This window comes from Saccopteryx bilineata, chromosome 6 (assembly GCF_036850765.1).
Source record: "Saccopteryx bilineata isolate mSacBil1 chromosome 6, mSacBil1_pri_phased_curated, whole genome shotgun sequence".
NCBI lineage: Eukaryota > Metazoa > Chordata > Mammalia > Chiroptera > Emballonuridae > Saccopteryx > Saccopteryx bilineata.
The window spans coordinates 195,129,873-195,156,396 of NC_089495.1; the positions used below are offsets into that span (position 1 = coordinate 195,129,873).

The 26,524-nt window shown below is 50.0% G+C and overlaps 3 protein-coding genes and 1 non-coding gene across 6 annotated transcripts in view; 2 read left to right on the top strand and 2 right to left on the bottom strand.

Moving 5' to 3' along the window:
• Positions 1-26,524, bottom strand: part of KCNK15 (potassium two pore domain channel subfamily K member 15) — a 284,394-nt gene that overhangs the window by 23,292 nt on the left and 234,578 nt on the right. The gene's annotated exons all lie outside the window — the stretch shown is intronic.
• On the top strand, positions 291-4,574 carry KCNS1 (potassium voltage-gated channel modifier subfamily S member 1). Its single transcript, XM_066235937.1, has 3 exons — positions 291-366; positions 842-1,884; positions 4,140-4,574. The coding sequence occupies exons 1-3, from the start codon at positions 291-293 to the stop codon at positions 4,572-4,574; spliced, it is 1,554 nt and encodes a 517-aa protein (XP_066092034.1).
• STK4 (serine/threonine kinase 4) overlaps positions 12,014-26,524 on the bottom strand; it is an 84,781-nt gene continuing 70,270 nt past the window's right edge. The window contains exon 11 of one of the 3 annotated variants that reach the window (XM_066237919.1): positions 12,014-16,346. In XM_066237919.1, the coding sequence (XP_066094016.1) occupies positions 16,188-16,346 (159 nt within the window). In that variant the 3' untranslated portion in view covers positions 12,014-16,187. Of the gene's footprint in view, positions 16,347-22,169; positions 24,187-26,524 lie in introns of those variants that run through there. The other 2 variants (XM_066237917.1, XM_066237918.1) reach the window with 2 other exon arrangements.
• On the top strand, positions 14,199-14,389 carry LOC136309665 (U2 spliceosomal RNA). Its single transcript, XR_010726348.1, has one exon. It is a non-coding gene; the product is annotated as a U2 spliceosomal RNA (small nuclear RNA).

Sequence of the window (26,524 nt, forward strand, 5' to 3'; positions counted from 1 at the left end):
CTCATTTAACCTTTTCAACCAGAGTTTGAAGTGGATATTTTGATCTTCACTTGATGAAGCTCAGAGAGGTGACACGATTTACCTACAGCCACACCAGAGAGCCAAAGTTCAATCTGACAAACTCTACAGATGCTTTAAACAGTCTAAGCTAATTGCTGTCAAACTTGACCATGCATCAAAATCACCCTTGGAGCTTGTTACTACACAGACTACTGGACCACATCCCCAGCGTTTCTGATTCAGCAAGTCCAGAGCAGGCTGGGAATTTGCATTTTGACAAATTTCTGGTGATGCTGATGCTTCCAGTCCGGGGAACAGAGTTTGAGAACTGCTGGTCTATACTGATTCTCTCCACAACCCTAGGAAGCAATCATTCGCTACCCCCATTTTGCTAAGGAGGAAACTGAGGTTCAGTGTGCTGGCGTGTCCAAGATCCCACAGTAGATCTCTGGGATTCAAAAATCCTATTCTGTCGGGGAAAAAGAGACATCCTATAGGAGGTGCCCCCCGCCCCGCCCCTGTACCAGGACATCCTGCCATTCAGCCACTGTCATAATCCTTCAAGGTAGAGAGCTCAGCGTTTGTTTATGCCAATGAAATGAGAGGGGGGAGGCTCAGTGATTTGGCCAAAGTCTTCCAGTCCGGGAGTGAGAGCGAGTCAAACCCAAGCCTGACCCTTCTGTCCAGAGGGCACCTGACACCTACTGAGAGCCACTACATACCAGACACTTCAGCAGCCAGCACGCCTGGCCCTGGTGGGTAGATGAGGCAGGGGCTTTGAGGATCTTCCTGGAAGGAAGTTTCTGGGACCCTCCTCAGCGCGCTTCTCCCGTGTCCGCAGGTGGGCGCGCTGCAGCCATGGTGAGTGAGTCCCCGAGGCCCGGCACCAGGGTCCCCTGGCGGCGAAGCGATGAGGCTCTACGCGTGAACGTGGGCGGCGTGAAGCGGCGGCTAAGCGCGCACGCGCTGGCGCGCTTCCCGGGCACGCGGCTGGGCCGCCTGCAGGCCGCGGCGTCGGAGGAGCAGGCGCGGCGCCTGTGCGACGACTACGACGCGGCGTCACGCGAGTTCTACTTCGACCGGCACCCGGGCTTCTTCCTGGGACTGCTGCACTTCTACCGCACCGGCCACCTGCACGTGCTTGACGAGCTGTGCGTCTTCGCCTTCGGCCAGGAGGCCGACTACTGGGGCCTGGGCGAGAGCGCGCTGGCCACGTGCTGCCGCCAGCGCTACCTGGAGCGGCGCGTGGCGCGGCCGCGCGCCTGGGACGAGGACAGCGACGCGCCGAGCAGCGTGGACCCGAGCCCGGGCGAGATCTCCGACGTGCAGCGCGAGCTGGCCCGCTATGGCGCGGCGCGTTGCGGCCGCCTGCGCCGCCGTCTCTGGCTCACCATGGAGAACCCGGGCTACTCGCTGCCCAGCAAGCTCTTCAGCTGCGTCTCCATCGGCGTGGTGCTCGCCTCCATCGCCGCCATGTGCATCCACAGCCTGCCCGAGTACCAGGCCCGCGAGGCAGCGGCCGCGCTGGCCGCGGTGGCCGCGGGCCGCAGCGCGGAAGAAGCGCGCGACGACCCGGTGCTGAGGCGCCTCGAGTACTTCTGCATCGCCTGGTTCAGCTTCGAGGTGTCGTCGCGCCTCCTGCTGGCTCCCAGCCCGCGTAACTTCTTCTGCCACCCGCTCAACCTCATCGACATTGTGTCTGTGCTGCCTTTCTATCTCACGCTGGTGGCTGGGGCGGCGCTCGGCAAGCAGGCAGGTGCGAGCGGCGAGGAGCTCGGCGACCTGGGCAAGGTGGTGCAGGTGTTCCGTCTCATGCGCATCTTCCGCGTGCTCAAGCTGGCGCGCCACTCCACCGGGCTGCGCTCGCTGGGCGCCACGCTCAAGGTAGGGCTCTCAGGGCCGGGCGGTTGTGTACCCAAGGGGCAGGTGAATTTACAGGCCTGCTGTGTCCAGGTGCACATTCTTTATACCAGGTACAGGGCTAGGTAACCAGGTGTACATTTCACGTCCAGTTTGACCTTCCTAACAGCGCTTTAAGGAAGGTTATCTCTATGTCCCAGGGGAGAAAACTGAGGCAGAGATTTGCTGGTCTTCTTTAAAAAAATAAATAAATAAAAGACAAAGGTCACTTTTGATCCATCAGTCAAATATCAAATAATACATAGCACAGAATATACAAAGCAGGACGCTAACTGGCTTCTCCACTGAGCCTTTCTTCTGACGTTATACGGGGGCACAGATATCACAGGTCACGCTTAATAGAACAAGTCTAGTAATAGCCCCAGAGCTAATACTTACCAAGTGCTAATTCTGTGCCATTTTCACATCCATTATCGATTTCATCCTCAGGACAACTTCCTCGGGAAGATGCTATTATTCCCTTCCCGTAGATGAGGAACCTGAGGTTGGCTTTTTAAAGCCGGGTTGTAATTTATTGAGCACCCTCCTTGAGCCAGGCTGTGCACTGGGGGGTGAATCACCGCCCGGGGAAGCTTACCCCCAAGTGGGTGGAATTAGCCTGGTTTGGGGAGGGAGGACATGTGAACAGCTTGGACAGAGGCCAGAAGGGAGAACGGGATGAATGTTGGGAAGGGGAGATGGAGGGAGGGGGTGCCTGTTAATGAGAGTGAAGAGGTGAATGGAACAGGGTATTGAAGGGCTGTGAACTCTTGGCCCAGGGTTTTTGGACTTTATCCCAAGGGAAATGGGGTTGAAGCAGGGGAAAGTATTATTGTTACTACTTTGTGGATGTGGAAACTGAGGCTCCAGGAAGTGGTAGGACTTGTCAGAGGTTCTTCTGTGAGTGAGCGGCAGAGCCTAGAGAAGAACCCAGCTGTGCCTGAATTCAGCACCACGTGTTTTCTCCTAAAGCTGCATGTAACCCTGTTAAGGAGCCCGAGACAGTGCTGATAGATCCTTCCCACCCGTGACTTTGGAAAGCCTTTTTCATGCCCTCATGGCAAGGCAGCCAGGATGCTGGCTACAGGCAGGGTGAGCTGGGGCGATGGACAGGTACAGAGAATTTGACTAGCCAGACACCCTGAACTCAGTACCCCTCCAGGGATGATCCCTCCACCCCACAACTCTGATTTGCCTCCACCATGCAGGGAGCCAGGGCCTGATGCTAACAGCTCTTTCTGTGAGGAGGGAGAAGAGAATTGATGGAGGATTCCAAGATCCAAGACACAGGTGTAAGACTCTAGATAAGAGCTTTGCTTCTCATAGCGAGGCCCCTTTGAGACCACTAGCAGCTTTTTCATTAGCTGGAAGCTTCCCAGGATTGCAGAATTCCTGGCCTTAAACCAGAACTTCTCAGTGGGGTTCTGCCTTTTAAACAAGATACCTACACGATTTCTCCACACTTTACAGCTTGGGAAGCCCTGCTCTAGACTAGGAGTTCTCAGCCTCTACTAACATTTGGGGCCAGATAATTCTTCGTTGTGGGGGCTGTCCTGTGCATTGTAGGATATATAGCAGCATACATGGTCTCTACCCATTAGATTCTGGTAGCACACCTGTCCCAATGTGACCATCAAAAATGTCTCCAGACATTGCCAAATGTCCTTTGGGGGGGATGGTGGTTAGAATTGCCCTGTTTCAGAACCACTGCCCTAGGGCTTGGCCTTAGGGTAAGAGCAAATACACACACCCATAGGTGAGTGCATTTGGTGAGTGGTCTCTAGGGAACGTATATATCCTCTTAGCTTCCTTGAGAGGCAGAAAATATTTTTGTCCTTATCAGAAATGTGGTCCACCAGGAAGAAGTACACAAAACCAACTGCATGGTGGAATGTAAACTATAGCTCTCTTTTGATTCTGCAACGGTGTCAAAAACCACAAACTTTTCATTAACAGGCTGGTGTCTCAAGTGCTATCCGCATTAGAAGAAATGTACATGGCTTAGCAGGCAGCTTGGGCAGTGGAAATCAGGCCTGTGTTCAGTCTCAGGGGTTTTGCTGCTAATGTAGTTGAAGACCTTAGTTTAGAGTCAGGGGGTCTGGGGCCTGGCACCAGCTCTTCCTTGCTCTGTGACTTTGGACCTGTCCCTTTTACTCTCTGGGCCTCAGTTTCCCCGTATGCCCAAGGCCAGGTCGGTAAGCCCCCCCAGCTCTGACTCGGCTTCCTGCGTTGTCTTCCAGCACAGCTACCGTGAGGTGGGCATCTTGCTGCTGTACCTGGCCGTGGGTGTGTCCGTGTTCTCCGGTGTGGCCTACACGGCTGAGAAGGAGGAGGACGTGGGCTTTGACACCATCCCAGCCTGCTGGTGGTGGGGCACAGTGAGCATGACCACCGTGGGCTACGGGGATGTGGTGCCAGTCACCGTGGCCGGCAAGCTGGCAGCCTCGGGCTGCATCCTAGGGGGCATCCTGGTGGTAGCGCTCCCCATCACCATCATCTTCAACAAGTTCTCGCACTTCTACCGGCGCCAGAAGGCTCTGGAAGCTGCCGTGCGTAACAGCGGCCACCAGGAGTTTGAAGATTTGCTAAGCAGTGTTGATGGGGTGTCGGAGGGGTCTCTGGACACATCCCACGAGACCTCCCAGGAGGGAAAATCTACAGACCTGGAGGCCTAGGCCCCTGATGGGCCTCCAAACTCTCAGATTTATTAAAACCAGGGCTCCATGTCCCCCTTCGCACACCCCTGCAGCCAGCTACAGCAGAGCAGAGATTCATCCCCTGAAGATCTTTGTGGTAGCATGAATGCTCAGGATCACTCACTCACCCTGGCCCGAGAAATGACACCCAGAGGCTGGGTCCCTTCCTCCAAAGGCTTGGGGCAGGATAGTGTTGCCTGAGATTCTGAGCCTGAAGAGCCACTCAGGGACCTTTAAAAGCAAACCTCCAAACTGGGAAGCAGCATCAGCCAGCGGGAGAAAGTCTGAAGGATGCTAACAGTTCCTGAACACCTGCTATCCATTAGCCATGTCACATTTGGCCCTATGTTGGAGGATGGGAATTATCCCCACTCCACAGATGAGGAAACTGAGGCTCAGAGAGGTGCAATAACTTGCTCAGATGTCACACAGCTAGATGTGGTAGAGTCAAACTTGGAATCCATGCTTGTTGGTCTACCAAAACAGTGCTTCTTCCACTCTGTGTTCTGCCCTCATGGAAGTCACACGGGGTTTTAGTGGGTTCCTGGATCCCCAGACTTGATCTGTAGAGTTAGAACCCTCTGTCAGAGGTAGGGAAAAGACCAGACGGGGTTCAAATGTAGGAGTCTTGGACCTAAGCTGTGATTCTCTCCCAGGAGCTTCCAAAAGGAGTCAGCTCTCTTAAGATGAGGTGTGGGAGGAAGAGCAAGCTGCCTCCTTAGCTGCTGTGCAAGATTTGTGAAGCAATACCTGCAGCTTTCTCCCAGGGCTGGCTTGAGATACAGAAGAGAGGCCCTGGCCTGAGGCCTGAAGTCTACACCCAGCTCTGCCAGAACCTGATATGTGAAGTGGGCAGGTCCCTGCCCCATCTCCAGGTTTCAGCCCATCTGTCAAATGGTCACAGTCAGGGCCCAGAGGGAGATGAGAGCCCAGTGGAACAGGAAGGCACTGATTTCAAGTCAGCTTGGCTCAGAAATGTTGGTAGCAAGGAGCTGCCTTGCGTGGACACCTGTCCTGTCACCCTGGATCCCCCCAGTCTGACTGTGGCAGTTCCTGTCTGCACCCCCGGCAGACCTCCGGCCAGACCTTGAGTTACCATCCAGAAAAGCCCTTGAGACTCCTGTCCCTTGGGGCAAGTTCCAGCCCCCTCATCCTTGCTGGGGGCATATTTCCTCTTCTCGCAGGCTGAATCCTCTCTCTACTTGCTAGAAATGTTTGGAGGCAAGGGTTCCCCTAGCCCTTTCCCACACTGTTGCCAGAACACCCACCACTGTATTGTCATTGCCTGACTGTGGCTCTGTCTGTCCCGCCACGCTGTGCTTTGGGATGGAGGACACTGTCTGGACCCGGGGTTAGGGGGCGGAGGCATTTAGTGAATGCTGAATGGGTCAGCAAGTTCCTGCAGGCGCTGTTGTGTTGAGCACTGGGGAGAAAGGGAAAGAAAGAGCCAGAAGGAGACCAGCCCTCGAGAGGGTGCAGACAAGACTGAGAAGGAGGTCCTGTCAGTTCTGCCTCGCTCTTCCTCCTCGCTTTGAGGCTTTACAATGATTTCCTTGTGGATTCTTCACTCATTCAATAAATATCCAGAGGAAAAGCCATAAGCCGGGGCTTCACATTGTGGCCTGCAGGCAGGTTTTTAGCTGAACAGTCTTTTTACTTTATTTTTAAAATTTAAATGCCTTTGGCTGCACTCTCAGGTTCCCCACTGTGCCCCCCCCCCCCACTATCCCTGTGTTAGCTCCACCACTGAGATTTGCTCTACCTGCCAGGCCTGTGATTTCTTGACATCTCACTAGATTCAAGTGATAGAATGCTAAGCAAAATATGCATCCCTGTGTCTTGAAGCTAACAGACTAGTGGGGAGACAGGTTTTAATCCAGTAATAGCATAAATATGTAATAATAAACTCTACTACATATAAGAACTATAAGGGTGTATAATACAGTAGGAATCATTGACCGAGAAAGTCAGAGAAGACTTTCCAGAGCAAGTGACAGTTTAACCCGCCATCATATGGGTAAATAGCAACTTAGCCAGCGGGGGCTCCAGAAAAGCCGTGTATGACAAGCAGAGGGAACGGCATGTGTGAAGACCTCGTGTCATACACAGGGCCTCGTACATATACCTCCAGACATAGATGGATTCCAGTCTCCAGATTGGAGTAGAGACTGGAACTAAGCCATGGGGCCACTCATGAACTGACCACGTGCGCACACACCGGTGCTCCCGCGTGCTCACCTGGTAACATCTAGCCCCAGCTCTGCCCAGGTCAGGGCATAGACCAGCAGGGCTGCATGCACCACCACCCTTATGGTCTTGCTGAACCAGCCAAGGAGCGAGTTAGCTTCCAGACTTCTGACACCACCGACAAATCCCTAAAGCTGGCGTGGGGAAAGCTCAGGAGAACATCCTCTGGCCTGAGCCTTTCAAGAAGTTGTGTGTGGTCCTGGCAGACAAGCAACAACAGCCATGTGTCAGTGAAAACCATTATGCAAATGAAGAGGCGGGGCCCAGGGACCTGTTTCTGCCTGCGTGGAGCTGGCTGCCTGGCATGTTTTCTGGGCAATTGGGGGAGGGTGGAGTGATAATGTGGAGTGACTCAGAATCCCCATTCTGTGGTTCCAGTCTCAATTTGACACAGGTGGCAAGTGACGGGAATCCAGCTGGAGCTAAGTTGGTCAAGAAGGGTCCTTCATTAGCCTCGATCATTGACGAGATGAACAACAGTTATAACTAGGGTTCTTGGGCTACAAGCAACAGAAACCTTAGGAAAAAAAATGAATTTATTGGAAGGCGTCTTAGTTTCCTGTGGCTGCCATAACAAATGACCACAAATTTGATTGATTAAAACAACAGAAGTATTCTCTCGCCATTGTGGAGGCAAGAAATCTAAAATCAAAGTGTCGGCAGGGCTACAGTCTCTCCAGGGGTCCTGGGGGAGAAGTCACTCCTTGCCTCTTCCAGCTTTTGGTGGCTGCTGGCATTGCTTGGCTTGTGGCTGCATCACTCCAAACGCTGCCTCTGTCATCACGACACTTTATCTTTGTGTGTCCAATTTCCCAGTGCCTGTCTCTCATAAAGACACCCATGCTAGTATTTAGGGCCCACTTGGCTAATCCAGGATGATCTCTTCTCAAGATCCTTAACTTAATCATATCCGCTGAAAGATCCTTTTCCTAAATAAAGTAACATACAGGTTCCAGAGGGTAGGATGTGGACATATCTTTGGGACCACCATTCAGCCCAGTATGGAAGAGGATTGGTGAAGTTCACCCAGGCAAAGGAAAAGCTGACTGACCAGGCCTCAGATAGTACAGGAATGAAGGGAGCTCTGGGGCCACAGTACAGGACCCAGGAACCTTCTGTTCAGGACACTGCCATCCAAATGCTCCTCCTCCAATCACCTCCCTTCTCTAGATCATTCTGCTCACAGTCCCAATCCCAAGAGAGAGGCTGATTTGCCTAGCTTGTGCCATACCCTCTCCCTTGGAGGGCGTGGAGGGCAGGGTGCCTAGGTTAACATCTATAAGAGATCACATGCATGGAAAAAAGATAATTACCCAAAGAAAAGGTTATGTGATGTCACCAAAGTAAAGGGGAAAGATATTAATAGGCAAAAGTAGATTTCCACTTCATCCCAACTTCTGGCTGCCCAGCACACATTATGCCTACACACGCAGTTTTATAAATGTTTCTAACATAAGGAAATGATCCTGGCTCTCCAGGCCCCATTAATGGGATTTAATCAATGTAGTGAATCAGTTTGATGTCTTGTAGTGGAATCGGGGAATCAGAGTCCTTCTGATACAGAGCTGGAAGAGAACTGAGGTGTCCCTGAGTGAACAGTAAAGAAAAACCATTATCCTTTCCAGCAAAATGCTTCCAGTGATTTCTATTTCTTGGAATAGAAAATGAAACCAGTAGATTCCTATCAGCTCCAGGGACTGTAATAAGGGGCACATTATCTGATACAGCAGCTAAAATTGGAATTACCACTTGATGAAAATAACCCCCTGCCATTTTCTCAAGACCCATTGAATCTTGTTTTCCCCAAACAGGAAACTAATGATGCTTTTTTTTGATAGGAGTCACCACTCTGCAGGATCTCGGGTGGAGGCAGTAATCTTTGCAGCCTCCCCCCAAATGTGGTTCTACTATTGAGTTTTCTATTCCGGAACAGTTGCTCAATTGGAATCTGTTGGCCTTTTATATTATAATGGCCTCCATGGGTCAAGGAACCAGGTGGAGTGCTTTTCAAACTAGCACTCAGAAACTGGATATACGGGACAGTTTTGGGAAACCACTTGATCTCCAGTGACAAGGAAAAAGGTTAAAGCACTATTCTTCCCATGATGGGTAGACCGACAGTAGTCCTCTCGGACTCAAGAAATCGATATTAGCTCCCAGTCTTCATCCAAGGTTCCGTGAAAGGGTTGAGTATTTACCTTTGTTCAGCACCCAGTTACCCTGGTCGGTGGCCACAGGTCCTGAGGGAGAAGGCGGAAAATGTTCACATCTTGTCCAGGTAGCGGCAGTATAGCAGTCCTTCCTCAAGGGCAAGCAGCATGTTTCATTCCAGAGGCTTTTTAGATCAACAGCCAAACTCAAGTCTGGGTGTTAGGTGAAGCTCTGCACCTGTCATGCTAGCTTAAGTCAGGACCTTTTTTGTTTTGTTTTAGAGAATGTTTTTTTGTTTTTGTTTTGCTTTGCTTTGTTTCTTACATTTTCTTGGGTTATACAAATCAAGTTAAGACTTGAGTGGCCACCTCTGATGAAACTTTTTAGGGTCCTCTAGGCTGAGATCTTGCTTCATTCAGAGCCTGCTGAGTACGACGGTGACCATTCGCACTCAGTTTCTGAGGATGAGATGCCAACACCTGGCTTTCCACACCTCTGCATTCTTCCTTCCCTCTGGTATCAGAGAGCCCTTCTCCCCGGCACTCTTGACCTAGACTTTCCCTCAGAGCAAGGGTCAAGTGTTCTGGGTTCACTGAGGGCCGTAGTTAGAGGTATTTGTGGGAAGGAGACACAAGACAGATCCACTCTAGCACTCTTGTCTTCAGAAATATCTAAATCCTTTCCTCTATGATGCCAAGGGATTTGGAGCCTTTAAATTCCATTTCATGTCGGCCAGCCTTTGGACAAGTTTGCACTGGCCAACCCATCAGTTGTTAGAACCCTGCCAGCTCCTGGCATGAGCACGAAGAATGCAGAACCCCTGGGACATGCACGCATATTGAGGTCAGCCTGGTCCCTTACGTTGCCGCCTTCCTTCTTCAAGCACCACAAAAAGCCATTCCCACGAACATTCCCCAAATTTCGAAATGGTGGTATCAGTTAATGCGTTTCTGCACTTCTGTACAGCTTTAAGATTCTTTCCTACTCACTCCGAGTCCGTTTTTTGCCCTCTAGGTCAAAACTGATCCCGCCCTGCAGCTAGGCAGCCTGAGGGGTGGGGCAAGCAGGCACTTGGGAGCTTTCGGAACTGCTTCTACCCGGAGGTTCAGAGTGCCTTGGGCTTCTCCTGTCTTCTCATACAGCCATCCCACTCTTCCTGTCGGTGCCTCATTCCATTCCACTGCAGAGTTCCGGTGAACTTGGCATCCTGCATAACCAACTGCCAACTTTGGTTTTGGAGAGTTAACCCAATGCCGAGTCATGAGATTCGCTCGCCGTGGTCATGGAAAATTTGCTCCCCATTCCGTTCTGTGCCCATAGGAATCTGGGCTGGCTTTGCTGACTTCCCCTTTACATTGTCCTGTGCAGTTACAAATCAGACATTCTATCGCACAGCCTGGGAGTTCCTCTCCTGCTTAAGACTGGGCTATGACAGAAGCTACCCCTTCTCAGAGAGCCAGCCACCTCCTCGGTGGTCAGACGATATCAAGGAAGACAGGAAGTGGCGCTCGCCCACTGTGTCCCAGGCCAAGCACGAGCAGCAACCTCAGTGTGTCTTGCCTCGTGACAGCTCAGTCATTTTTAGTACCCACATTGGCCTGGAGGACATGTTGCCTGTTTGTTTCTGTCTCAGTCGGGAGTCTTTAGTAGCAAATGACAGAATCCAACTCTGGAAAACTTAGGCAAAAAATGACTGCATCTGACCTGACCAGGTGGTGGCGCAGTGGATAGAGCATCAGACTGGGATGCAGAGGACCCAGGTTCGAGACCCCGAGGTCGCCAGCTTGAGCACAGGTTCACCTGGTTTGAACAAAAGCTCACCAGCTTGGACCCAAGGTCTCTGGCTCGAGCAAGGGGTTACTCAGTCTGCTGAAGGCCTGTGGTCAAGGCACATATGAGAAAGCAATCAATGAACAACTAAGGTCTCACAATGAAAAAAACTGATGATTGATGCTTCTCATCTCTCTCCGTTCCTGTCTATCTGTCCCTGTCTATCCCTCTCTCTGACTCTCTGTCCTTGTAAAAAAAAAAAAAAAAATGACTGCATCCGATAGCTATTTGCTAAGATCCAAGTGAAATTAAACAAGCAGGCTCTGAGAAAGACAGGAATGAGGGTGACACAGAGCGCGAGGTTGTTGGAACCCATGAATCACCTCTTTAGGACACTGTAATTAAAACACCAGAATAACAACTGTCTGTTTTATGTATCACTCTGCTCAAACTAGAAATTCCCCAAAGACTGAGTCTAACTGGACTGCCTTGGGTCACACGCCCATCACCTGGCTGGGAGAAAGGGTATAGGAACCACCACAGCCAGCCTCACCAGCACACAAACAGCAGACGTAGTTCCCTGAAGAAATAACACCACTTTGTTCAATGTGGCTTCCTTGCTGACGCTGAGATGCCAGAGGGGCTTGAGTTTCCATCAGCTGGCCTATGGTAAAACTGGCTTACTTATCCACCACTTTACTTCAAGTGAACCTACTGACACTGTTAAGTGAGGACTTAGTTCGTGTTTAGCTGTGACTGAGGTTTGGTTTAATGTCAGGTGCTGATAATTCTCTCACATGAGACTATTTGAATAGGCTGGTTTCTCCGCCCAGGATGCTTTCTCTCGGTCACTTCCCTTCCCTTTCTCCTCCTGGCCATCTTGTTTTTGTTTTTTAAGTGCAGAAAAGCTTCCTTAGACACTCTAGCAGAACTGATCATCACTCCTCCTCACGTGTCCCCAGGCTCTGAACTCCCTTCCACTGGGCTATCGCCAGTGTTGCTCTGGTTTGTCTGACTTGACGCCGCGGCTGGGCTGCAAGAACTGTGTCTGGTTCATCTTTACACCCCTGACAGCCAGCTCAGTCCCTGGCACACGGTGCGTGTCTGACCCGAGTTTACTCCCTACCCTACTTCCTCCCCCCGGCTCTGGATTCTAGAATAAACGTTACACAAAGTCGCCGTTGAGAAGGGCCATGCCACCGTTATCCAGGCAACAGATGGAGGATCTCATTTTTAAAAAGAGGACAGTCTGTGGTCCAAAGGACGGTTTATTTAAAACAAAGGTGACAAGGTGTAGGAAGACGGAAGGAGGAAAAACAATTCCAAAATAAGAGCATATAGGAAGCATCTCAAAAAAAAAAAAAAAAAAAGGCAGTGAAGGAAGCTATGTCTCACACATATACAAACCACTGATAAGACAGAGTATTTACATCCAAACCTTATAAAACAGCATTTCAAGTCAGCACTTAAGCCAGTGTTACTAGTTTTTGTTACAAAAAGTTAAAGCTACAAACTTCACATTTTTTAAGATGTACATCTGCAACAGCATTTATGCTTTTCTTTTCCAAGTTGGTCTGAGTGCAAGCTGGTAGAAGAGATTTTTTTCCCCCAAACGCAAATAAGAACATGGATTCCAAAGACAGTTACTATAATCTTGATGAAAACACAAACATGGTTCTTAAGAGGGGAGGGAGTGGGAAGGGGTGGAGCGGGTGGGAACAATTTTCCTGTAAAGGAGGAGCTGCGATCTTTAGAGGCAACATGGTATGCTAGAAAGGGCTCTGGAATAAGGATCAGAAGAACTGACTTTAAATCCTGGCTCTGCCATATTCTAGCTGTGTGACCTTGGGCAACAGACTTTCTCTCTCTGGGCCTCAGTTTATCTATAAAAGAGGACACTAATACCTGTATCTCCTAGAACTATTATATTTCTATATATATAGTACTTTTAAGATTATCTACTCCTTCTTGAGTTTAGTACTTGGTATCTTTTGATTAATTTGTCCACTTCATTTAAATTGTTGAATTTATTAGCATACAGGTGTTCATATAATTAGCCTTTTAACATCTGTAGGATCTATAAGAACCTGTGTTATTCCTATTCCTGGTATTGGTTAAGAGATATTGAGTTTTAAATGGTATAATAAATTTTGCCATCTGCTAGGTGCCAAGTAAATGTTACCTAGATCAGAATCTATAGCAGGGGTCTCAAACTCGTGGCCTGCGGGCCGCATGTGGTCCACCGAACAATTTTGTGCGTCCCGCAAACTAAGTTCAAAATATTTTGGATAAAATTAAGTAAGCCTAGGGGCCTACTTGTATTTGCCGAACGGCTGTGATCTTGCTCTGCGGCCCACATGCTAAGTTGAGTTTGAGACCCCTGATATAGTCTCAAGGAGTTAAGGCTATAGTTCTTAAGTTGCTTCTGAGTATTGCATTGGTCTATTATCTATCCATCCATCCATCCATCCACCCACCCACCCACCCAACCAGCCAGCCAGCCAGTCAACCACCAAAACATTCATCCATCAATCCAATGCTTGAGAGAAGGGACAATGGAAAAAGAAAAATAGAAATTTGCTTCAAAATTGCTGACAAGGAAGCAATTAAGATATTCTTAGAGAATTAGGAAAAAAATTTTAAACACAATTATGTGTGGGTCATCCTTTCTTAGAAGGCGAGGACAAGTAAGGGGCTAAGAGTCCCCTGGAAGTTTGAGTCACAAATGCTCAGGCAATGACTGACAGGGCTCAATGAGAGCACAGTCATCTATCTTGAATTCAGTATTCAAGAAAAAGGTTTTTCTTGAATGCCTAGGGCTTGCTCCCCTGCCTTCCTGTCACTAGAAAACAAACACACCTTGTCAGGAAGTTTATCTGAGCCCAGATGGATTTCTGGCAACGGACCCTGTCTCGCTGGACTGGTGAGCAGTGTCCTTTGCTGGACTAGCCTGTTGGATGCACACATACTTGAAACAAACTCCAGATCAAGACACAAGAATATTTATGGGAAATGAACCGAACCTTCTTTTACTTAGATCTCTCTTTGGAAGGGAGAAAATGGGCATTGCCTCCCTGTCTGGCCCGGTGTGAAGTCCTTGTTAAAAAAGAAAGAGAATGAGGCAGGGCTGTTAATTTTCACAGCAGATGGTGTGGGGGAGAGCCTGCTCCATGATTTGGTTTTTTAATCTCACTTAGTTGGCCGTCAGACTTGACTACTAATTCAGCTGTTTCCCAGCTTAAAAACACACATTAGAAGTTATTTAGTTCATGCAAGAAAAGGTGGTAACTTCGTTTGAAAAAGACGTTCCTCTGTAAATACTGATCCCATATGGTGATGCTATGAATCCCGACCCTACAATTTTAGTAGATGTCCTGCCTTGGGAAAGAACATTTTCCCCCTCTGAGCCTGTTCTTCGTCTGAAATGGAGATAAAATCGCTTCTCGGCCTTTTGGCTAAGATCAAGCGTAGTATTTGTTCTTATCAGTTTGAAATGGAGATAAAGTATTTAACTCACAGAGTTATTATTGCAAAGTTTGGAGCAAATCATAAGTGGTCAATGAATGCTAGCTGCCATTTATTATTCCCGTGGGATCCTCAAATTGTCCTCTATCGGCCACACATCTGCTTAACTGGCCAAGCCCTGCAGACCAATAACTGCCTCTTGCATTTTTTAAAACTTGCTTTAATTGCAAAGGATAGAATCTGGCCACAGAAGCAGAACATTCCCTGCCTTTCCATTGATTCCCAGGTTTGGGAAGCAAAAGCCATTATGGAGTCAAATTGCAGGATCCTTCGGTAGACCCAGTCACAGCCCCTGAGAGGAAGAGATATTTGAAAATAAAAACACATTTGCCTTTCCCAACTGTCTCTTCTCTGCTATGGGACTAAATGACAGGTGGCCTTGAGCCAAGGCTGCAGGAGGACTCAGTGCTGTCTGATGAGCCTTCTGCTCTGCTCTTGGCCCTAAATCTGCCTACAGAGGCTCGTCTGCTCTTGGGCAGATGGTGCGGAGGCCATGGAATGGCTGACCCAGGACGACCTGGCCTCCCTGGGAATCTCTTCGTCATCTCACCCCCAGAAGAGACAAAGCAAGAGCAAGTTCCCATTAGCAGACTTCCCTGGAACTTAACCAAAACTGACACAGCTTTCTTCCCTTGGAGAAGGGGCTGCTGGGTTCAGTGAACCAGGACTAGGGGAGCCTGAGGTCTAGTCCCAGGCTCCTACTTGAACTGGCTCTGTGATTCTGGCCAAGTCACTGGCCCTCTCCAAGCCTCGGTCAGATCAGATGAGGTCAAGGGTCCCTTCCAGCTCAGCCATTCCACGTGTCTGGGTTGAGCCTCCTGGAGAACCAATCTTACTCTGATATTCACGATCCTTTCCAGACCCCTTAGCAGTGAAATAAAAAAGGAAACAGTCACATAGTTGAATGTGGATCACAAAACCAATGCCTTCCACCCCCATCTCTATGGAATGCAGAGCAAAATGCCCCGTGTGTGATCTTCACGTGAACAGTGAGAACATGGAAAACCCTTTTCCCTTTTGCGGACTGAACACAGCCCCGTGTTTGCTGCGAGTCCCTGGGAGGCCTGTCCCCTCACTGGGTCACGGCTCCCCTTAAGGCACTGGGCAGTATCTGTGCTGTGACTTTAGGCAGTTGGGAGAGTGGAGGTGGACCAAAGGCGCTGGGACCGCGGAGGCCAATTCACAAAGAGGGCGCCGGGCTTCCCCTGGGACTCAGAGTAAACGTGACTCCCAGGGCTCTGCCCTGGACGTCACCAGTAGCTCCAGAAGCCAGGAAGACCCACACAAGGCCGATACCGCGGTGAAGGCTGGCCCGAACCTCATTTTGAAATGCAGCCCTGCAGAAGCGTGAGGGTAACTCCCGGGAGTTGAGTGACCCCAGAGCCCCCGGCGTCGCCTGCCCTCATTCCACAGTACCATCATCTTACAGAAAAGAGGCAAACTGTTTAAAACTGTACCTGTACAGAGATGCCACCACATCGAGTGGGGAATCTGGTCATAATTTATACATATATGCATATTTATAGTTTCTTAAAAAGTCTTCCAGAAAGAGCAATTGAAAGCTATTGGGAGAAGAAAAACACAAGACAATGTAAGACTTTCCCAGCTATCATTCAACGAGGAGTCTCTATTCCTGGGGATTAAAACTCTGAGTTTACAAGCGCCAGTACAGACCCTCTGCAATCATCCACCTGAACAGTTCAGACACACACACCAAGGAGACGGCGGGCCCGCGGGTTGGCGAGGCGGCCCTTCCCGCTGGCGCACGTTCCTGAGTTCACAAAGGTGCCGTGGAACAGCGACGGCGCAGGAGTGGCGACAAGTCTGTGGGCGAGCAGTCCCGAGCTCACGAGCGCCCCGACTGCCATGCGGGAGAGGGACCTTCCCGCCAGGCCGGGCTTAGAAGTTCTGCTGCCGCCGCTTCTTGGCCTCAATGGCATCCAGGATGGGCTGCCGCTTCGACTGGTACTTCTGCCGGATCTCCTCGATCTCCTGCTCCATCATGGGGTCGAGGGCCAGGAGCCTCTTCCGAAGGTCCTCCACCGTCCAGCTCTTCAACTAGAAGACAAGTGGACAGCAGTCACAAATCAGCCCAGGCCAGTGGCTGAACAGCACAGAGGCCGCCCTTCAAAGGCACCCGGAGGGAAGGGAGAGGAGGACACGTGGTCTCACCATCAAGCTTTCCTGAGATGAGTTATCCCTGTAAGAGTTCAAGGTACCAGTCTCTCAGATTGGCTGCTCCTTGACCAGGAACTTACTGAATCATACTCTCATCTCCCCTACTGTTTACATTCATTTAAGAGTAACTTGATGTCTGCAAAGTAACGGTTGTCTCCCAGTGCTTGTCCTACCCAGGAGACGGGCATCTGGACGGTGACCACACCTCCCGGATACCACACAAGGAGGACGGATACAGACTACAGACCAAGTGCTCTCCCCACCCCGGCCTCCCCACACCCCCAACGTCCTGGCGCTAACATTTATTGGGGGATCATCATATGTCAGCTCTGCTCTAAGCACTTCCTGTGGATTATCTGTAAGTGTCTTGGACTAAAGACACAACCCGCAGGTGGGGGGTTAGAGAAACCCTGAAACTTCGCAGTTCCCATCACCCATAGAAGAAAACAGGCCTCGATACACAAATCACAACAGCAGGCCCGCACACCGTGCTTGCTATGTGTCAGCCACGAAGTGCTTTACGTATATTGATGCATTTAATCCTCACAGCTGCCTCATGATCTGAGTATGTCATTATCCCCATGTACCTGATGAGCGAGCCAACCAAGAGGGTGGCTGATTGACCTGCCTGAGTCCCACAGCTGGTCGGGGGCTCAGATGCGAGTCCGCGCTCTGACCCAGCCGTGCAGCAGGAGCAGACTCGCAGTGCATGGGCCAAGCTGCTGTGAAGCTGCATGTGTACAACACGGCTCTGCTCTCGCAAGTGCTGTGCACCTCTGGTGAGCTGCTAGTCTCTCTGGGCCTTCCTCGTCTACGAAGTGAGACAGCAGTGCCTCGCCATGCTTATGATTAGAATTAAATGAGATCAGGGCTGTAGAGTGGTTAGCACAGTGCCTGGTCCACTGTGTGCTTAGAGAGGGCGTGGCGTCTGACAACCCTCTCTTCCCTGAAGCCCAGGGGCGCGCCGTGTGTGACCCGTGCCCGCAGTCACAGGGCACGCGGCTCGATGCTGTGTGCGTGGCACACTCACTGACTCTGAGTGAGCGAGCGAGGCCAGTCCTGGCTGGCAGGGTGGGAATGAATGCGACATTATCCACAGCAGGTGGTGATAAATTCTGTGAGCTCACAACTCTTTTTATAGGTACAGGTTGTGAGAACTCAAAAGGCTCAGTCAAGGCTTAGAGATTTATAGTCTTCCTCTCCCTCAGCCCCTTCCTGAGACCCGACAGGGAAGTGGCAGAGGAAGGTGGGTGGAGGGGCCTCTTTCTGCCCCCTCCTTTACAGGGCGGGGTGGGAGTGAGTGCGGAGCGCTACAGTGGCTCCCCAGAAACGGCTTAGTGACCTGTCGCCACAGGAATTTCCCTGGCCCGCTGCAGGGAGGCTGTCTGAGGAGTGAGAAAACTCTAACAGCCCGAGACCAAAGACTCTTTGTAAGGCAAGGATGGAAAGACTGGAGAGTGGGGGGAACGCTGGAAAGCCAGGCTGAGAAAAATGCATCTTTCTTTCCAGCCTGCGGTTTCCTACCAGCTAAGAGTTGGTGTTCTTGGCCCAAGGACACCCCAAAAAGTGATGCTTGCCTAGTCTTTAGCTTTTTCAGTTCCTTCTCCGGAGAACGCCCCAGACCTAATACTGAATGTGTGACTTCACCTTTCGGATAACAGACCCTAAATCTCTACTGACTGTGTAGCCTTAGACCCCTGAGCCTCAGTTTCCTCCTCTGGGAAACACAATACCAGTCCCTCCATCACTGGGCTGTCATGAGGACTGGATGTGTTAAGGGTGTGATGTTCTTAGCTCAGAACCTCATATAGTACATACATGGCAGAGTCATCACTGTTGTTATTAATAACTGTTGCTATTATTAATATTAATATTAATATTATTTTTAAAACCTCTATTACTCTCCTATAAACAAGTTGTTCCTGTAACATCTGATCCAAACCAGAATCAAACAAGTGTATTCCACACTGTTTTGGGCTAACAATACCTAAGGGTCGGCACTTCCCCACACTGCTCATTAACTTATTATAGTTCAACAACATATTTTTCAGCCACTCATCCACTTATTAAATACTCACTGAACACCTACTATGGGCCAGGCGCTGTCCAAGGCACATAGGATACAGAGGGAAATTCCAATAGTGACAGTTCGCCAAACCATTTCTGGGAAGGCCACCATAGCACTCCACACTCATTCAACACCCCACCAGGGTGGAGTGGTTTTTTTCAGTGAAACAAACAAAAATCAGTGCCCTTGTGGCCCTGGCCGGTTGGCTCAGTGGTAGAGCATCAGCCCAGCATGTGGAAGTCCCGGGTTCGATTCGCAGTCAGGGCACACAGGAGAAACTACCATTTGCTTCACCGCTCCTCCCCACTTCTTCCCCTCCCACAGCCATGGTCTGAATGAACAAGTTGGCCCCAGGCACTGAGGATGGCTCCATGGCCTCACCTCAGGTGCTAAAATAGCTCAGCTGCAGAGCAATAGAGCAGCATCCCCAGATGGGCAGAGCATCAGCCCCAGACAGGGAGTTGCTGGGTGGATCCCAGTTGGGTTGCATGCAGGAGTCTGTCTGTCTGCCTCCCTGCCTCAGTTGATAAGGAAAAAGAAATCAGTGCCCGTATGAAGCTGATTTTAGTGAGGCAAGACAGAGACAACTAACACAGTAAGTTCCTCTTACATTAGAAGGAGATACGTGCTTTGGAAAAGAAAATACAGTGAAGGGAGGGGAGTCGGCAATTAGGAGAGAAGACTGGCTTTTTATCCACTGTTAGGATGAAGAGTCAACTACAACATGAAGAAATGTGAGTTAGGAGACCTGCCTGGCTTTTCAACACATTCTGTGACTCAAGACAATCCCTCCCTCTATTTCCCCATTTCAGAGAGGGCTGCCTAGACCTCAAAGGTCTTTTGAGATTCAATGTCTCTCAAAGTGTGCTCCGTGGGTCACCTGCACCAGAATCACCTGGTAAAAGTACAGATTCCTGAGCCCCAATCCAGAGCTCCTTGGTCAGACTCCCAGGGTGGAGACACCAGACTTTGATGCTAAAGAAGCTATTCAAGTGTGTCTCATAAACCCTCCTGTTCGGTGAGCTTGATTCTGCGCCTTCCTTGTTTTCCTGGTAGCAAAATCCTCCAAAGTCACTAGCCTGTCTCTGGTGGAAAGTTTCCTCTAGGTTTCTGATTTCCATGGCAGTTTTTTTGCCCTTGATGCTAATCTGGGGCAACAACAAGCTCCCTGGCTTTATCTCAGCCACCTTCAGACTAATTTACTTCCCAAAGGCCTTCGGGGCTTAAGTTACACCTGACCTATTAGAACACAGCCAGCCAGTCACTGCTAATGACTCGGTCACACCATCCAGATATGGATTTTTCTGCAAACAAGCTCAGGGAATGGTCTTACGGCGCCAAGTATAGCATTTCACCTTCATGGTTGCTGGTGGCATAAATAAATTTCAAGTGGACATCTTGCAGGAAAATAACTGTAGCTCCACAGTTTTACTACAGCCAGCACCCTGAAGGAGGAAATTCTCCAACTGGCCATGTAGATAGCTTGAGCTGTTGTCACTAGTGAAAGGAAATGCCACCATTTAGTATGTCAGTATCCCCTAGGTTTTGTGGTCGGCAAACTCATTAGTCAACAAGGCCAAATATCAACAGTACAACGATTGAAATTTCTTTTGAGAGCCAAATTTTTTAAACTTAAACTATATAGGTAGGTACATTACTTATCGAGGTAGCGCCCGCACGTGGTATTTTGTGAAAGAGCCGCATTGGCTTGCAAGCCGCAGTGTGCTGACCGGGGCTAGGATTTGGCTGTCCTCTCTGTACGGGACTCTCACATCAATACCTCGAGACCAGAATTTTCCTCTGTACTCCAGACTCACACGCCTGGGTCAGACCCTATTGGATATCTCGGCCCCTGATGATTTTGTGTAAGTCTGCCCGTCAGCACAGCTACAACCAAACTCTGCAGTCTGCCCTTCCTCCTGCCCCCCCCACCCCTGCTCCTCCTTCCCAATCTTCCCCTTCTCAGGTGCGCACATTATCCCTGGTCCTTCCGTTTCCCTCAGAGCCCCGGCCCGTGTCCAGCCCTTCAATCTCTGAAATACTGGTATAACTCAAATCCGGCTGCTTTTCCCCTTCTCCACCTCCGACCCGTAATTCAGGCAACCACTATCTCACAGCAACAAACATGATTACCAATGAGAAACGGATCGGATCGCTTCACCCTTGCTTCCCACTACACTTCAAATGAAACCCCCTCTCACTAGGGCTCCAGCGGCCCCACCCACCTCCCTCCCTGCAGCTCGTCCCGGTGCTCAGGACCCTCGAGCCACACTGTATCCTAGGTCCTCAAACTGACCACACTTTCTCTGGCCTCCAGGGAAATGCTCCTTCTGTCCGGACAGCTCATCCCCAGTTCTTCCTCATCCTAGGCCTTAGCTCAGACGTCCGGTTCTCTGGCCATCTAGAAAGGTCGCCTCCTTGCCATTATTCCCTGTCTCAGCCCCTGGTTTCTTTCTTTCACAACAGTCATAGCACCTTGTCATCTTATCTATTTTCTTTTATTTGTCTCTCTGCCCAGGATGAAAGTTCCCCGAGGGTGGTGACTCTGTCCACTTTCCGACACTATGCATAACACTGGCTGAAGGAATGGCAGTGCCCTTGGTTTCCAGTCAAACAAACAGGGAGGCCACAGAAATCAAGGCAGCAGGTGTCCTGTGGGCACCACCACAGGCAGCGAGGCTCTGGGCAAGGCGCTGAGAGGGCCCACTGCAGAGTAAGCAGTGAACGGAGCTTATATTCCCTCTCGACATTCTTTTGAAATCGAAGGAAGACTTTGCTCACTTGATTAAAGTCTCTGTTTTATATGGAGTGATAAGAAGCAGGTCTCCCATCCTGGTTTATTCAGCAATAAAGGACATGTCCAATTTATTTTTTCCCCCCAGACAACAGAAGAACTTCTAGTACAAGAAACACACTTTAGAAAGAATGAGATAATCCAGGATGTGAGGGCGATCTGGCTGCGACATCTGTCACCCCATTGATCGCCAGGGTTGATTCGGCTGATCTGGCTGGCTAGGCGGGTGTCCCCTTCCTCCCTCCCCGCTCCATGTGCGTCCCTGCCGAAGCTGCGCACTCAGTCGAAGAGGACGAGCTTCCCCACTAGAGGAGAGGACAGTTCTTCAGTCAAGGGTATACGAGTAGCTGTGCTCCCCTACGAGAACCTCCAAACAAGTCTCAAGAAAGAATGAGACAATCCAAAGAATAAGACACGATCCTTCTGGACAAGACAAAACGCACGCCAAGCCCAAAGCCACAGGCTCGTTCCTGCAGGTGGGCTGTGCAGACAGGAACAAACACTGGGGTTTCCAGCTCTCTTCCTGGAGGTCACAGAAGGCTGGAGGACTAAACAAGCCTCTTACGGTTATTTAGAATCCCCTGACCGCTTAGGAAAATGGAAAAGGGTGGGCTCTGAGTGTGACAGAAAGTGCTGATGTACTGAGGTTACATTCACTCACTACTGTCTACTAAACACCGGGACGTCACTCACCATTGCCTCTGACCCTGTCTGATGACATCTCTCAAGATGTCTGGGCAATTACAGGCAACAACATATGTGCAGATCAGATGTGAGTCTCTCTCTTATTTTATTTTATTTTGAGTTTTACAAAGATTTATTGAAGCAGAGACGCATTGGTCAAATACTTGTTGGAAAAAGCAGTTTTAATGATATTCAAAAATACTTTTTAAAAAGTATTCTAGCACAAGTTTTCTTCATAAACTAGATTATGTTGTAAACTTTTTTCTAACTCTTAGGAGTGCTGGTTCTTAAGAACTAGAGCTTATTTCTATTCCAAATCTATCTTGCGCTCCTGAAAAACTGCAGAAAGGCACTTGAGAGCTGTTTCTTTAAGATATGGATTTTTTTTTTTCAAATTTTTTATTTATTTACTTTTTTAGATTTATTCATTTTTATTAGAGAGAGAGGGAAAGATAGAGAGAGAACAGGGGGAGGAGCAGGAAGCATCAACTCCCATATGTGCCTTGACCAGGCAAGCCCAGGGTTTTGAACTGGCGACCTCAGCATTCCAGGTCGACGCTTTATCCACTGCGCCACCACAGGTCAGGCTGGATTTCTTTTTTATTCTTGCTGGTAATATATATTGCTGCACCAAGTGCGTGCAACTTTTATTCCAGATCATCATGATGCTGAGAAGTTTCATTGATGACCTGTCCATCTCTAGTTTCAACTGTCTTAATCAGAAGTGCCCTTTTTGAGTGGGTGTCAATCAGAGGGAGTGAATCCAGATTGGTTTCCCTCAGGTTCAGGGAAGAAAAGCTGGGAAGAGGCAGAGAAATCCTGCTCTCCTCGCCTTCCAGCAGCTTCCTGTAGGTGGCAATCTCCATGTCAAGAGCCATCTTAACATTCAGCAGGTCTTGGTATTCACGAAGCTGGCGAGCCACCTCTTCCTTCATGTTCTGGATCTCATCCTGCAGGCGGCCAATAGTATCTTGGTAGTTAGCAGCTTCGACAGCAAAGTTCTCTTCCATTTCACGCATCTGGCGTTCCAGAGACTCATTGGTTCCTTTAAGGGCATCCACTTCACAGGTGAGAGACTGCACCTGTCTCCGGTACTCGTTGGACTCCTGCTTGGCCTGGCGCAGGGCGTCGTTGTTCCGGTTAGCAGCCTCAGAGAGGTCAGCAAACTTGGACTTGTACCATTCCTCAGCCTCCTGAAGGTTCTTGGCAGCCACACTTTCATACTGCTGACGTATGTCACGCAGGGCAGCTGTGAGGTCAGGCTTGGAGACGTCCACATCGATCTGGACATGCTGCTCCTGAATCTGGGCGTGCAGCTCCTGGATTTCTTCATCATGGAGTTTCTTCAAAAAGGCAATTTCTTCCTGCAAGGATTCCACTTTACGCTCAAGGTCAAGACGCGCCAAAGCAGCATTGTCGACATCCTGTCTGAAGGACTGCAGGGTGCTCTCGGCTTCCTCTCTCTGAAGCATCTCCTCCTGCAACTTCTCCCGAAGCCGCATTACGTCCTCAGCCAGGTTGTCGCGCTCCACCTCGACGCGGGCCTTGTCGTTGGTGAGCTGGTCCACCTGCCGGCGCAGCTCCCGCATCTCCTCCTCATAGAGGTCCCCGAGGCGCGACTTGCCCTGGCCCTTGAGCTGCTCGAGCTCGGCCAGCAAGATCTTGTTCTGCTTCTCTAGGAAGCGCACCTTGTCGATGTAGTTGGCGAAGCGGTCATTCAGCTCCTGCAGCTCCACCTTCTCATTGGTGCGGGTGTTTTTGAATTCGGTGTTGACGGCGTCGGCCAGCAAGAAGTCTACGGAGTCCTGCAGCAGCCGCACGCCAGGAACACTGCTCCGCAGGCGCACTGCGGAAGAGCGGGTGGTGTACACGCCACCCAGGGTCGAGAAGTAGACGCTGCGACTGACGCTGGGCCGCAGCGCGCTGCCCAGACAGTAGCTGCGAGTGGACGTAGTCACGTAGCTCTGGCTGGAACTCGGCCGGCTGGCTGTGCCGGGGCCGCCGAACATCCTGCAGTAGGAGGACGAGGACACAGACGTGGTGGACATGGCTGCGGAGGATGGCGGTGGGCTGGGCGGCTGCGGCGGCGCAAACTGGCTCCCGGCGGCGGAGAGGCGAGCAAGGGTGCGGTGGGTGTGGTCGGTGGGAGTGCTGCTGCGTCTCTGGCGCGGGAACTCCGGAGCAAGAGTGGGAGAGATGAGAGTCTCTTAAACAATGAGGTCTCTGGAAATGGGCTATATCTCAAGTATGCTTTTTTTTTTTTCAACCCAAAATTCAGCCTCCCTCCGTTTCAGCAGGGTACAGTGCTGTCTTGCTACTGAGTCTACACGTAAACACAGAAGTGTGTTGTGTGAGCATGTGCCGTGCGTTCGGCATGGAGCTAAGCATTCTGTCTGCACCATTGCCTTTAACCCTTCTCTAAGGTAGGGGTCGTTACTGTCCTCCTTCTACAAATGAGGTCAATCAGGATAAGAGGGGGCAAGTCAGTTCCCACGGGGAAACAGCAAAGCATTGAAAGAGACTGAAGCGTTTCTGGAAATAAGCCCGTGTTAGTGACAAACGTGGGGAGACTGGAGGAATTATGAATTTGGCTGATGCTAAATACATCTGATGGCCCTCACATTAAAAAATGTCACTGCTCAGCAACGATTGGGACTTCATGTAAGTTAAGTGACCTCACTGGGATCTGTTTCCCCATTTGTGACACCATTTGTGACACAGGGATGAACGATGCTGACTACTTGGCTGCACTTCCTGAGCCCAGTATGTGCACGACCCTGAGGCTGAGCGGCAGTGACTCAACTCAAGGTCGCTGGACACGATTCGAAGCTCATCAGCCAACTTTACCGGCAGCTCTACCAGGCCAGGAACACTGTTGGGCAACAGAAAAATAAAAGGCAATGTCTGCTGGAGAAGCAAACAGGTTTCTGGGAGGAGCCCTGGCTTTGAGGCAGAGGGACCTGGGCCCCTTGGGAGCTCTGCCCTTGGTGGCTGGGTACCTTGGGGCAAGTCATCTAACATATGCCTCACTCTCCCTACTTTTCATACAGGACAACAGTGTCTAGCCCACAAGGGAAGTTGTGAGGCTTAGCAGTACTGGTGAAGTGCATAGCCTAGTGTCTGGTGCACACCAGGATGAGAGTGGTAAGTGGGAACTACCTCCTTACATCCCCTTCTGGAAGATGGAGGAAACCCATGAGGAACCTAAACAGTGGCTGCTGTTGCTGTAAGAACTGGGCTTAATGAGCTCCAACTACAGCGCGGGACACACACCATACACACAGAGGCGTCCTAGTGAACTATGCGTGAGAAATGCCAAGTTAGATGAATCTGGCCTGTTTCCTCATAGCAACCCCCGGGTTCCAGAAGGTATTAGAACAGAAGGCTGATGAGAACTGATTTCTTCTCACACAGCTTTGCAACTCTGAAATTCCAAATTATACCATGTACAATGTCAGTTGCACAACTGGCCCGGAGAACAACTGGGAAGATCTGGCTGAAGTTTCATCACAAGTGGTAACTCACAGTAATGACACCGACAATTTGCCTATCTTGAATCAGCAGAGTCATGCTCAACTAAACACATCAGAATGTATAGCATGGCTTCACCTGCTTTGGCCACAGGCCCATATGAACAGACAGGTCTGGCCCTCACCCCAGGCACAGGGTTTAGACCTGTTTCAAAGTTAGTTCTGCTCCTCTGTTGCTGGAAAGTCTCACCTCAGGAGTCTATCGTGGCCCTGGCCTGTTGGCTTAGCAGTAAAGTGTTGGCCCAGTATATATAAGTCCCAGGTTTAATTCCTGGTCAGGGCACACAGGAGAAGCAACCATCGTTTCTCCACCATCGCCCTTCTCTCTCACTTTCTCTCTCCCACTCCCACAGCCATGGCTCATTTGAGCAAGTTGGCCCCACTGAGCATGGTACCATGGGCTCATCTCAGGTGCTAAAATAGCTCAGTTACTGAGCAATGGCCCTAGATGGGCAGAGCACTGCCCCATAAAGGGCTTGCTGGGTGGATCTCATTCGGGGCACATGAGTCTGTCTTTCTGCCTCCCTGCCTTGCACTTAATAAAAAAAAGAAGAAGAAGAAATCTATTGTGCAAACAGCATCAGGAGATGTCCCTTAAAAACCATCCAAGAGAGACCTGCCAAAACTTGAAGGACAAGCTTCATTTCTGTACAGTCTGTACTTGAGCTCTCATAATTCTGTGTCCAGTGTCACAAACAGGGTTTCTCAAACACATCATCTCTTCTGGACAGGTGAGTCAGGCTGATGCCCCGTCACAGGTGTGTTTAATTGTGGCCAAGAATAAGGAAAGAACACACCTTTGGAATTTAGCAAGACAGCATGGAAGTTTGATAAAAGCTAAAAAGTTGAATGAAGCCACCAACATGCCATTCCACACCTTCAACACCAGTCCTTGAAGGTTAGCAATAGAGAAAACGTATGAAGGTTGGTCAAAAGGTACTCAGGGCATTGATTTAGTGACACTGAAGATGTTTACCCTATC